Source organism: Trifolium pratense, unplaced genomic scaffold (assembly GCF_020283565.1).
Source record: "Trifolium pratense cultivar HEN17-A07 unplaced genomic scaffold, ARS_RC_1.1 scaffold_82, whole genome shotgun sequence".
NCBI lineage: Eukaryota > Viridiplantae > Streptophyta > Magnoliopsida > Fabales > Fabaceae > Trifolium > Trifolium pratense.
This window is the reverse complement of record NW_025721064.1, coordinates 48,694-63,303: the sequence shown is the minus strand read 5'-3', so window position 1 is coordinate 63,303 and position 14,610 is coordinate 48,694. Positions and strand designations below refer to the sequence as shown.

The following is a 14,610-nucleotide window of genomic DNA, read 5'->3' as shown; positions in this document are numbered from 1 at the left end:
ACCAAAAGATGGACCCCTCTCCCAAATAAAAATCAAAGAAGCTAATTATCCCAAATAAAAATCAAAGAAGCTAATTAAGTCAGAAAGACAATGTAACAAAAAAAAAAAGTCAGAAAGACAATCTATAATATAGTTCATTTATTACAACCTACAATGACCTCTCCTTTGTCATGGCTAAAATGTTTTTCTAAGTTTATCTCGATAGCACTTAGATGAGATGACACGGATCTCTTCTAATTTAATCAACGTCTTGAATTCAATCACTAGTTTAGACATGCAGCAGTGTTAAAACTCTTAGGGAGTATCATTCATTTAGGTCCCACAAGATTCGAGGAATTAGTCTTTACAATTATGCGTAGATGATATTTGTTTTAAAAAATAAAAAAAAAAAGCATTTCTATGATGGTAGTTTAACGAGACCATAAACATTCTCTTATTATTCTATAAAATTACTCAACAAATGATATGAGATGGGAGAAGCTCAACCTCAGGATCAAGAGATGGAAGAAGGTGGACCTAGGGACCAACAGATGAGAGAAGATCAACTTCAGGACCAAGAGATGGGAGAAGCTCAATCTGAAGTCAAACTCAAACACAAGCTGAAATGGCAACGGCAACATCGGATGTTGAGCCTGTTCAAGAATAATTGTTGTCTGAAGATGTACCAAACATTGCTCAATCTCGATAGAGAAAAGCTCAGACTGAAAGTCAACCTCAAACTCAACCTCAAACACAAGTTGAAATGGCAACATCGGATGTTGGGCCTGTTCAAGAACAATTCTTGTCTGAAGAGGTACCAAACATTGATAGAACTTCTCGACATATACACAAGGTATGAATACTAAAGTATTAAACTAATATATTTATGAATAGAAAATATAGGGACTGTTTTGCTTTTGAGGGATTACTATGTTTGATTTATTATATTTATCACATTTTGCAGGGAAGGACTCATAGGACACTCAGAAATCGAGTTATCGAGTTGCCACCACCGGTCACAATACGACCACGCAAGCGTGCTCCACCACCACGTCCACAATTGAGAGGGGAAGCACCAGCATCAGCACCAGCACCACAACCAAAACCAGCACTAGCACCACTCATAAAGGTTCCATTCCCCAAGTTTGCCCCTGACACAGAGGAACCAGAAATCTTATACTTCGTTCCTAATCCAGAGATGCATCCAAGCTCCTCGTAGGTAGTAGGCAAACAACAATATTTGGTTGTAATTTGAGAATTACTGTGACATGTATCCCATAGTAGTAGTGCTGTAACATGCATTTAAGTTTGTAAATCAATTTTTCTCAAAAAAATGTTGCACTTGCATAGAAACAAGCCGCGCCTAAGAACTTTAAGTTCTTGCTTATGTTGCGCCAATAATAGTATTGAGACAATTGAAGACCAGTTATATTACTATGTGTATATCATTCCATCATCAGTAGGGGGATTTTGCATTCTATTAGTAAATGGCAGGGGGGATTTTGCATTCAATTATTAAATGGCAAGGGGGTAATCGACAACGTTAGAAATTCAAATTGCATAATTAACAACACTCATTGTGCATAAATTACATACATATTTCATTCAATTATTTTGATGATTTTTGTGAGACTTATATTTTCACAAACATATTAATAAGATTGCCTATTTTCAAATAATTTTACGGGACTATATTTATATTCATATATTTAATACAGGGACCTAAGTTTTTGGTGATTTTTACAAGACCTATCTTTTTACTAATATATTAATAAGATAACCTATTTTTTCATAATTTCTATATTATCTATATTTATATTCATATATTAATACGAAGACCTAAGGTTTTTTTGTGATGGTTTTACCATTGTACTTTTTCTATTTTTCTTAACAAATATTATATTCTTTCTATTTTTTTATTTTTTAATCTACTTCTCAATAAATTACTATTTCGTGCTGACGCACGGGTGTCATGCTAGTTTCTTACTAAAGACTTATCTTGTTCTTGGGTGTTGAAATTTTTTTGGAGTCCGTCACTCACAAAATAAAAGAAATAAATTACGGATCCGATCCAGATTGTATGCTATCAAAACTGCATGGCCAGGATAGATCTGGTCATCTGATCATGATCGGACGTTTCAGATTGAATCGGATTGCATGACTAATTGGACCATCTGATCTCAATCAGACAACCATATTTATCCTGATCGCATAACTACATGTAGTTTTAACTGCATGCAATCTAAATCATTAAATTACGCTCTTACATTTTTTTTATATGAACACATTAGTTTCTCTTTTGATTTTAACTCATATTTCATTGGTAAAGGTAATTGATATCACAATAAATTTATTGAGCCAAATTAGTCCCTTCGACTTTTTAATTTTTATCACAATAATTTTATTAGAGTTAGGATCCATTGACACCAGGTGTCAAACTTTAATTTGACACCAAATCTCAACCGTCTATTTCTTTTAATCAAAGGCTAATAATAGTTTCCTATATTAACTTATGTGTGTATCTATTTAGGATATTCCTTATTTTTAGGTTGCATATAAATTTGATTTGTTGTTCTACCAAAAAAAAAAAAATTGATAAACGTTCTACCAAAAAAAATTAATTTTTTTGTTCTACCAAAAAAAAAATTAATTTGCTGATCTACAATAGTAAATTGTTGTTATCCCCATCATTACTATTCTCCTTGTGTTTTCATTTTCCTTTGCTTAACTGTCAATGTCAATTGCAAACTATGCACATAAACAACCTACTATCAAACTCAATTTAATTAAAATGGTTTTCTATACTAAAACCGATAAAATTGAATTTTTATACCCATATATACCATGATTGATGATTCATATATGTACTTGCTTTCAATGATTTATAACCTATATGGCCAATAGATTCCTAAACTCAATTCATACACCATGGGAATGAAAACGCAAAGGGGAATAGTAATGTTTGGGGAGATTGAATAACAATAAATCAATTTTTTTCTAGAGCAACAAATTTTTTTTTTTTTATTTGAACAATATTTTTTTTTTGGTAGAACAACAAATCAAATTTTTATGCAACCTAAAAATAAGGAATCTCCTAAATGGATACACACATTAGTTAATATAGGAAACTATTATTAACCTTTGATTAAAATAAATAGACGGTTGAGATTTGGTGTCAAATTAAAGTTTGACACCTGGTGTCACCGGATCCTAACTCATTTTATTAAGCCAAATTAGTCCCTTCAATTTTTTAATTTTGAAATGATACATATATAATAGTCTTGTTTTGGACTGGGCCAAGACTCATATCAACTGTCAATTATCGATGACCCAATCCATTATGATGTCGCTCCCAACAACAGACTCAAATTTACTTTTGTAGCACACAGGATATTGCCACAATGAATTTGTCGCTTCAACATTCATGGACTGTCAGATTGATCTTAATGTCTCCTTGTATTCCTCATCATACTCTGCAGAAGCAGTTACAATAGATTCGCCTATTTAAGTGTGAACCATGTTCGTACCAAGGTTCGATTCATTCATATCTACTTCTCATTCCACGTCTATCACATACTTATTTGAGTGTTGGAGTGCTAACCTCTTTTATAGGTACCGTCGCCACTGTACAACACCAATCATCGCCGTGCCTTGAACCTCTTTCCATCGTTCCATAACCTTCTAACAACAAACTTCATCACTAGAGTAATCTAATTATTATTTGTTTAGAACAAGTCTCTTACTAATTTAGGTCAAATAAGTCTCTACTAGAATATTATATTTCACTTTCTCCTTCATTAAACCCTATTTTTCTCATCTCATAACCTTATTTCACTTTCTCCTTCATTCTATGAGTGTGTACCCCGCATTGGTTTGAATCTCCATTCGAACGTATCTTTTACGAATCCCTCTTTTCAAGATCAAAATCCAACCTTCTAACTTTTCTGACAAAACAACTTTATTTTAACTGTCTCAAATAACACAAATATAAATAGTAAGAATTTTCTTAAAAAAGTCAAGCGAAAAGAAATAGATGAAGTATTATTATAATTTATAATTATTGGAGGGAGGTACACATAAGTTATGACTTACAATCTCACACTCACACTTCCACAACAAAAGGAAAGAAAAAACAGAATTACATTGCCACCCAAATTCACCACACATAATATATAAGCAAGCACTTTTTAAAAAAAAATAAAAAAAATAGCATAACCAATCACTTAATTATTATATGCTTTAGTTGTAATCAGGATTAGCCAAAACATAACCCTCAAGGGCCTTGAAAAGACCATCACCCTTAGCTTTGTTACTCTTGAGTTCCTCTTCACTAGGAATAACATCACCTTTGGTGGTGTATTTCACACTTAACTTTGCAATGGATCCTCCATTTGGGCCTGCAGACAATTTAGCCTCAAATGAAATCTTCTCAACTGTGTCTGGAAGCCCATCACCACCAATTATGCTGTAGTGGTAATCCAAGTTAGCATCATCTACTAAATCAACTTTCTGCAACACATGCTTGGTTTCACCATCTGCACATCATAATTAATTTGTAATTATTACTTAGGTACCAATTTATATATTTGTTAATAGATTCTTACATCGGTTTAAAGAAAGATGCCTGAACATAGGTTTATTAGTAGAGATAATATTTACTTTATTAGTTGTTTTAGTGGATAAGTGAAATGTTCGGGGTTCGAACCACGACCCTTACATATAAAATGCGATATTCCTTACCAATTAGGCTAAGCTCATGAAAATACCTTACAACTTGTTTTATAGCGTTGAATTAAACTTAACTGTTAATTCGAAGAATATCAATTCAATAATTAAAAGGCATATTTTGTGGCATCTTGTATTAAAAATTCGTATAAGAAACTATTGAAAATAATTTACAGTTTTGTATATATAAGTGTACAAAAAAAAAAACAAAGTAATGAATATAATACTAGTAATGATTTCATCACAAGTTGTACAAAAAAATGATATCATCATAAGAATATTCTCGCATTCTTTCAAACATGCCAAGCTCCACTATTTTTGTACTGTTAAAAAGGATTACCCATTCCATGTATAAAAGATGAGATCACAGAAAGTAGCAACTTATACTTCTTTTTTGTTAAAAGTAGAAACTTACTAAATTGTCAATTTTCTGATAAGTACGTACGTACTATAATTTTTGTCTTGTTGTTTACCAAAAATAAGTATCGTTTTCTTTTTTGCAGAAAGTTTCACAATTTAGTGGTAAAGTGATAAATAAAATTGTGCCAATCCTCCGGTTTTTTAGAGTAAAGAATTAAGCGGTAAAGTGAAGAAAAAAATAAACTCAAGTGTCAAAAAATTATACAATTTTTTTTCAAAAAAGTTATTCCATCAAAAATCAAATTCTAGTTCTTTAGAACAATTATTTTTTAAGTTAAATTTATTAATTATTTAAAACTAATTACTTGGTTAGTAAAGTGATCATTTTTTTTTATATTAACTTTCTGATTTTTAAAGTAAGGGGCTCCGTAATTCAAAGTTCGGTCGTGAGGTTAGAAAAATCTGACCAATAAGTGATAATTTATTTTGTTCTCCTCAAAGTGATTATTTATTCTTTTAGTTTATTAATCACTTCAACTTAAAAATGAAGACAAAACCATAACTAGTGTCTTAAACATTCTCTTGTATACTTTTATAAATTGTGGTAATTGTTTTACCCCAATACAATATTGTGACATATAATTATAAAGTCATAAATAAAATAGTCTTTATACATGTTATTACAACAAATATTTGGTTTTTTTTACTTCTACAACAAATATTATGTTGTGGATCAAATATTTTCGTCAAAAATATGAGACATTAAAAATTATATGTATATATTTTTGCCAAAAAATGTATAATATAACGATAAAATTTAATAGTAATTCATATGCATTGTAAAATTTCTTTATATAATCAGTCAACCACAATTATTAGATCACTGTATATAGTTGACTTTTAAGTATCTTATAAACCAACAAAATATTATTTGTAATTGATTGACGTGTAAAATATTTTACTCTAATAGTATATTGAAATTAATCTCATATTTACTGGATTATCAAAAAAAAATCTCATATTTATTTACTCCTTCCGGCCGGTATATAAAAATATGTTTTTTGAATTCATAAGATAACTAATCAATTATGTATTCGGTCTATATTACAAGTCACATATATTAGTTATATATTGAATAAATTTAAAAAATAAATTTTTACTTATATATGAGACTGAATAAAATATTACCGACCTTCAACATAAGTGAGTTTCTTGATAGTTCCGGCACCACCATTTCCTTCAACAATTTCAACACTCTTAATATCATCAATAACCTTTGGGGTAAGGATATCAGCATCCGTAACTAGAGCTTTGTAAAGTCTAGCAGGAGCTACAATGGAAGTTGTCTCATCCTCAAAATTTAAAACACCCATGATGGTGATATTAATTGAATTATGAGACTAGATATGAAAATAATTATAATTAAGAAGTTGCTTAATTGCCTAGCTGTGTGGTTTATGAGTGAAGTTGAGTCTAGTATTTATAAGAGAGAAGATGTATTGTTTATACTTTGGATAGCCAATTGGATGAAGATTGATGACTAGTTGACTACTACCATGTCGTTGGGGGCCATTTTTTATTGACATTGCGACATGAATTTGGATAATGCTATTTTTTTAGATAGACGAAAAAACAGTCATCGTAAACTCACACACATAAGTGAGAATGTTGGAATTCGAACTCCGGTCATAACGTTTGGTTTAACAATTTTGACATTCTGTTGAGTTAGGACTTGTGGACGAATAATGCTATTTAATACTTTATCTGGTTCTTTATATAAGAAAATATTTACTTTAAAGATTCATTGTAAATTTGATGTATACAGATTATATAATGTTGTCTAGATACATCAATTTTACGATGAATCTAAAAATTAAACATTTTCTTATATATATATATATATATATATATATATATATATATATATATATATATATATATATATATATATATATATATATATATATATAGGATCGGAAGGAGTAGTTACTATTTTTAAATTTTAAAGGAAAACTTATTTTACTCATATTAGATAATACTATTAATATTTAATATTATTTTTAAATTTTGGATTCTTTGGATTCATAAAATTGTTCAAATATATTGTACCCAAAAATTGTTGAAATATAAACAAATTTGGTTAAAGACTCGGGCGTATGCCCTCATCTATATCGGAAAAAATAAATTGGTTAAAGAAAGTTAAAGTATTTGGTTTAAAATTTATACTAAATATATCAATTTTTTAATTAAATTTTGCTTATATTTGAGAGCGAAAGAAATAAATATCTAATTAATTTGACAATATTTTGCTCTTTAAAAAAATACTAACAAACTGAGTTTATTTTAATGTGAATATTTAGAATTTTTTGCACAGGTCAAAAATTGAGTTGGAAGCATTCAAAGAGTCAAGGTATACTACGGCAATATATTCAAAGTTCGAGTACTCTTTGGGTTGAACTTGAGTGTTGTTTTGTTTCTGCTTCACATTATCATGATGCAAACCAAAAAAAAAAAAAAAAAAGAAAAGAAATATTAGAGTCTGATCTTGTAAATAGTTCTACTAGTATTCAACCTATAAGTTTTTTATTAAAGATTTATTTTAATCGTTCATAATTCTTCTGCGACTCAATTGACTTCGTCACAAAACATAATACTCAAATTAATAAATTTTTTTTTGCTGATGATCGAACTCATGACCTCTAACATACTATCTAAATCCTTAATCTCTCTAAATATTACAATTGTCATGTTTAATCCTCCGTATTTCTTTTTATCAAATAACAGTCTCATGAATTATTTCATCCACGATTTCGGTCTCGCTATTAACACCAATAAAACAACAACAGCGACAAAATTCTAAAAAAATATTCATCTCACAAACAATTCCATAAAACACAGTGCTGAAATACAATTGAGATAAATGTAACATTGTAGAATTATCTTTTCACAAATCCAAAATTCTTCATCCCCAATTTCTCATGTCTTCAACCTAGGGGTGTACGTGGGCCGGATTGGGTTGGGTTTGGCCAAAACCAAAACTCAAACCACATATGGTACTCCGGGTTGGGTTTAGTAAAATAACAACCCGTTATAACATTGGGCCGGGTTGGGTAAATCCACTAATTTCCGGGTTGGATTGGGTTGGGTTGTGGGTTACCCAAATTATTTTTCTATTTTTTTTATTAAATATCTAAATATTGAATCATCATATTTTCTCATAAAAAATAACTCAATCAATGTATCTTCTTGAAAAATAGGGTAACTTTTTTTCACTATAAAAAATAATCACTCATTTTTGTGTGTAAATCTACTAATTTACGGGCTGGATAGCGTGTTATCCAAATGATTTTTTTGCTTTTTTTAATATCAAATGACTAAACCATGAATCACTATATTTGTTTATGAAAATTATTCAAATTTTTTAAATTTTTAAAAAATAATGCGAAAAGTTATCATATTTGTTTATAAAAATTATTCAATCTTTTTTATTTTCGTAAAAAATAGTATAACTCATTTTCAATATAAAAAATATTTAATAATCAAATGAAAAAATCTTTAGTATTTTCATAAAAAAATTTCAAGAAACATAGCACTAGTGGGTTAGTGGGTTTTTTGGGTTGGGTCCGGTTTTACCCGAAACCCAATTTTTTTAATGGGTTTTTCATTTTTGAAATCCATATCCACTCACTTGCCCGACCCAACCCACTTTTTTGGGTTGGGTTGGGTGGGTTTGACCGGGTCGACCGGATTTGCCCAACCCATGTACACCCCTACTTCAACCCACAGATTTACATGTTTACTAAGTCTATCTAACAAAATGAATTGTAAAAGATAATTATTTACATGTTTATTTGAACTCGGAAATTTCTTGAATCAATGTCTCTGTAAATTTTGTTCAATTGATAGGAATATCATATTTTATATATATATATATATATATATATATATATATATATATAGGGACAGAAGTTGAATTCTGATCACTCTATAAATTTAGTTTAAAGATAAAAAATTTAATTACTAAATCGCTGACTAAAAGAAATCTTAAATCTATTATTCATTTTTCTTTTCTCCTCCAAGCTAGACCAGACAAATCGTGTGTATAAAATAAAATATCCTTACACACAGTATACTAGTATTATATATCATAAAAAACCATTTTTAATTTGCAAATTAATTTTATTTTTTTATAGTCCAATATGGTGTGCTAGGATGGTTACCGACTAAGGTATTGACTTCTTTTAATTTTTTTTTTTTTTAAGTCATTGACTATTTCTAACATATTTTTTTATGCAATATAGAAAGAAAAAACAACTAAATTAAGTTCAGGGAAAATTTCCCGTTGAGTCCGCAAAAAGAACTAAATTTCCCGTTCAGGTAAAAAGAGTTCTTTTATGAGTCTAAAATAAAAATCTTCAACCTCATAAAAATAAAATTAAGGGTCCGTTTGATTCGCTAAAAATAAGGGACTGGACAGGACATCTGTAGTTGTACTGTGTTTGATTGTAAAACTGTTTCAGGAACTGGACAAACTGGGAAGCAATGGACAGGACAAAAATAGAAGTTTTGGTACCTCACTAAACCACAGCACAACTTTTTGTCCGCAGTACAAGTTGTCTAAAATGCCAAAATACCATTTTATTAACAAAATATCGTATAAGACAAAAAAATGTTCAATATCCCAAAAGTTTGTTCTGTGCTGTTCTGTCATGTGTTGTGCTGTTCTGTCTTGTACTGTTATGTCCAGTACTTACCCTTTAACAAATCAAACACACCCTAAAGGTGAGAGACAATGATCCAATTTAAACTTTAAATTAGACAAAATTTTAGGTTCAAAAAATATTTATAATATCAAAATTGTTTTCAGAAGTAAAGATTACATCATTAAATACATATATTATTTTAGTTTCTACCAAAATATGTCGTATATATAAGTAATATATTATGCTATAAAAAAATACATTTTATCAAAAAATAATTTATTTTTGAAAGTCGAGTTCAATTCTTAAGTAAAACAGTTTTTTGTCAGATTTTATTTACCTTAAGGCTAAACTCTAGATTATTATAACTTCTTTCACCTAAGAACTAAAGATTTAACCCACAAAATTGATTCCAAACTAAAATTATTAATCTATAGTTAAATTTTTGTTATCAACAATGAATTTATCAAATTGGTAGAGAATACCCCTAAATAAGTGATTAGAAATTTAGTCTCCGACTCTCTTGACTCTTTACATACGGAGAAAATTTGATTAAAAATAAATTTATATTGTGTATCCACAAATTTTAATTTATTTTAATAAAAGTTTTTTTGTTATCATGATATTGGTACGAAGTTTTTTACTGTTAATAATGATCAATAATTTCCCTCGGGGAATCTATGGAGGAAACGAGGTAGGTTATTTCATTCAAACCGAATTTTCTCCATACGCATGAGTCAGAAATCGAACCTCTAACAATATACTTGACGAGACTAAAACCCTTACAACCAATTCATTGTTCGTCAAAAAATTAATTATTTTTAAATGACCGTAAAAAATCTGTCACTATAAAATAACCAAAAACAAACAATTAAGTTTCTGGGGCATTAGTAAAAAAAAAAAGTGGGTTGTGGGACATTAGTCTACAATGCATGCTATAAATGCATCTAGCCCTGATTGTAGGTAATGTGGATGTTGATTTAGGGTATGTTTGGTAAAAATAAGTTATAAAGTAGCTGATAGCTGAAAAGCTAACTTATAGCTGATAGCTGAAAAGTTAGCTTATTGAAATTAAAGTGTTTGGTAAAATTAGCTTTTAAAGTAGTTATTAAATATAAAATTACATAATTGATAGTGGGTAGTTTATTTTTTAGAGTGTGTAGTTGTTAAATTAAATGGTAAAAATGGAATAAAGTGTAAAAAGCTATAAGCTATAAGCTCATATGCTACTTGAAATAGCATCTGAAAAAAAGCTATAAGCTAGTTCAAAAAGCTTGTTACCAAACATCTCTAATTTTATAAAACAAGCTTATAAGCTCATATAATAAGCTATAAGCTAGCTTATTTGTGTTACCAAACACACCCTTACTTTGTGTCATTATTAAAATTAAAATACTATATATACGTGCAATGCATATATAAAAAAGCTATAAGCTAGTACAAAAAGCTTGTTACCAAACATCTCTAATTTTTTAAAACAAGCTTATAACCTCATATAATAAGCTATAAGCTAGCTTATTTGTGTTACCAAACACGCCCTTACTTTGTGTCATTATTAAAATTAAAATACTATATATACGTGCAATGCATATATATACAGTATATCCATACAAATATATCTATTTGTCTTAATAAAGTTTAATTTGTACTATATATTTGACATTATGGTAAAAAAATTAGACATTGATTTGGGAGGAGAGAAGAAAAAAATGAAAAAAGGTGAACTTAAAGACAGAGATTGAACAATTGAGAAATATAAGGAAAAAATTGAGACAATCGATTCTCATAATTCATATATATAAGTTGGTCTTGAAATGCTTTGGGATTTTAAAGTGTACTGCTTTTAAGATCTCAAGTTTGAATTCTTTCGGTATTACTTTATGTGTGGGGCTAGACTATATAGAGCGAAATTCATACTTTAAATGAGGCTAAGGAAGGAGGGAAGGAGGGAAGGAGGGAGACAAAGAGAGAGGAGAAAAAGAGAAAAAAGATGAACTTAAAGGTGGGAATTGAACAATTGAGAAACATAGAGACAAAAAATTTGAGACAATCCGTTCTCATAATTCGCATAGGTTGGTCACGTGTGATTTGAGACTTTAGAGTATACTTTTTTTAAGGTCTCAAGTTTGAATTCTTTCAGTATCACATTATGCGTGGGGCTAAACTATACATACCAAAATACCAATTTTAAATGAGCCAAAATGCTGGTGAACTATGGAAGTAGTGTCCCTAATATTAGTCGATTCTTGGATTCGGATGACAAAATAATAATAATAATGGTAGTAGTAGTATGGAGAAAATAATTTGGTTATTATGAGTAGATATGTTGTGTGTCTCATAGGTCATCTGACACCGGTTAAAACCAGGGTCGGTCCTGACTATTTGGAGGCCCGGTTTAAATATTGAAAATAGACCCTAATAAAAAAATGTTAAAAGTTAAAAAAATCATCATCTATTTAAATTATAAGTAACATAAGAAATATCAATAATAAATTGATCTAACGGTAAAAGTTTTGGTCCTCTTAAACATGTGATCACAAGTTCAATTTTATGGCTCGTGCATATGGAGAAAATTCGGTTGAGAAGAGAGACAATTCCTAGTCAAAAAAACGTGTAATTATTAGTTTTGTACTTGATTAAGATTTTTTTTTACTAAACATGTGATATTTTATGGATATTAATAATCTATAACTATTATTATAGCGCTTCAAAATTAATAATTTGAATACATCTGATATTTTATAAACACTAATAATATATAACTATTATTTTAGGATCTCAAAATTTTGAATCGAGAACTCCAAAATTTTAAGATCTGATGCCGACATGCCGTCACTCACCCTGCACCCCTATGGGGGCCGGGCTAAAAGGCGGTAGAAAATTAAAAAGTAGTATTTCTAAAATAAATGCATAAACATACAAAAAGTTCAAATTAAATATTTGTTACTTTGTTAGAAAACTATTTTATCCTAACAATACTATAAATTATATTCTTTGTTTTTTTGACTTATAAATTATATTCTTTATTCTTACTTTATTAACTTGAAAGTTGAAATAGTATGATATTCAACTTCTTTTATTTTTGCGTGAATATGTTGCCGGGTCAATCCATCAGTCGTGTTTACCACTAGAATGATTAATAATCTTAAATTCGACGACGTTTTGATCTTTAACAAATTATTTGCAAGCTTAGTTTATTTTTATTTATTTTTGGGTTGATTTAGTTTATTTTAAATTGAATATTCTCAGGAATTTTGTGAATAGTTCAAAAATTGAGTTGTTGGAAGCTATCACGGGCTACGGCAAGATATGTGTACTCTTTGGGTTGATTGAATGTTGTAGCTTTCAGCTTCACATTATCAAATGCAAACCCAAAAATTAATTAGAGGAAATTGTGGAGTCCTGATCTTATAATATTCAACTTGCACCAAAATTAATATTGCAGTCTTTGTCGATTATAAATTGCAGTCTCAAGACGCCATTCTAGAATGCTGAATTTAATACTACTACTTTAATTAGTTAGAAACATTTAAAAATAATTTTGTAAAATTGGTTTTGAATATAATTTTTTAAGCAAAAATTAGAGTGTAAAAATATTATGTTGATAGTAATGACATTTCATCTATGTTTACGCTTTAAAATCATCACATATTATTTGTGACACTCAGAAAAATATTACTATGAACTAAAGATATAATTAAGCGAGCTTGAAAGACTAGGCAAAAAAAAAAAAATCTAAAGAATGATGAACAGCTACCTTGTTAAAAAACTTAATGGAAGAAAATAATCTATGCAGTTGCACGTAGAAGATATTCAAATACAAAAAAATATATTGCCGTGTGAAAAAACTTACAAAAAGATAGAAACGTAATCCTAACTAAAACAAAAATTAGGGAGACTAAATCCGTTACTTAGCATAATTTGGTTACGTTAGAAACACATCGGTTTTGGGCTTTTAGCTCTCTATTATACCGAAAATAAAATGGTTTAGTGAAGAACTAATTATTCATAATTTAATTAATTTTTCAAATGACTATGATATTTTTTTAACCAAATATTTTCTACGTTCAACAGCATAGATTATTTTGGGTCCGGTTACTGTGCATAAGCCATCCTTATGCACGGTGCATAAGTCTGCTTCGTGCACCCCCTCCTTTGTCATACACCCCCCATTCCAAAACCCATATCCAAAAAAGCCCAACTCCAAGTTACTTTTTTTTTTTTTTTGATAAGCAACTCCAACTCCAAGTTAAACCATTTTCATCATCATCAACATCGTAACTCTCTTCACCGTCGCCATCATCATCAACCTCGCCATTAACGCCGTCATCACCCTCGCCATTAACGCCGTCATCACCCAACATCACTTCATCCGTCGCCGTCGCCATTAACGCCGTCGCCATTAACGCCGTTCATCATCAACATCATTTCATCATCTTCACCGTCGCCAACATTTGAAGGAACCAAACACAAAATGGTGAAAAGAAAACAGGTTAGAGCTATATTTTTACTTTGATTTTGGGAATTAGGTTTTATTTTGGTTTGATCATTTTCTAATTTCACAAGATTAAAACCATTGGATGTACTAAATGGTTTCCTAATTATATTTTGGGAATTAGGTTTGATTATTTTGGAATTGTGGATTATTACTCATATGTACCATTGGATGTACTAAATGGTTTCCTAATTTGTGTATTACTGTTTAATTTGTTTCGATTGCGATTGTTTTGGTGGGTTGATTTAGATATTAAAAAATGTTGTTGATTTAGGTGATTAGTTTGTGTAATTATGTCTGTTTTGTTGGAAATGTATTTCCATTAGAAACATTGTGATTGGATAGAAATTT

General features: G+C 29.5%; 2 protein-coding genes across 2 annotated transcripts; one reads left to right on the top strand and one right to left on the bottom strand.

Annotated features, from left to right (window-relative positions):
* The first annotated feature begins 470 nt into the window (after positions 1-470).
* Positions 471-1,198, top strand: LOC123901868 (cell division protein ZipA-like). The gene is made up of 3 exons (XM_045951713.1): positions 471-581; positions 689-832; positions 944-1,198. The coding sequence occupies exons 1-3, from the start codon at positions 471-473 to the stop codon at positions 1,196-1,198; spliced, it is 510 nt and encodes a 169-aa protein (XP_045807669.1).
* Positions 1,199-4,009: 2,811 nt separating this feature from the next.
* LOC123901869 (disease resistance response protein Pi49-like) lies at positions 4,010-6,535 on the bottom strand. Its single transcript, XM_045951714.1, has 2 exons — positions 6,257-6,535; positions 4,010-4,514 (listed from the first exon to the last, which is right to left on the bottom strand). Exons 1-2 carry the CDS (start codon positions 6,435-6,437, stop codon positions 4,219-4,221), a joined length of 477 nt encoding a protein of 158 aa, XP_045807670.1. The 5' UTR covers positions 6,438-6,535; the 3' UTR covers positions 4,010-4,218.
* Positions 6,536-14,610: the final 8,075 nt, after the last annotated feature.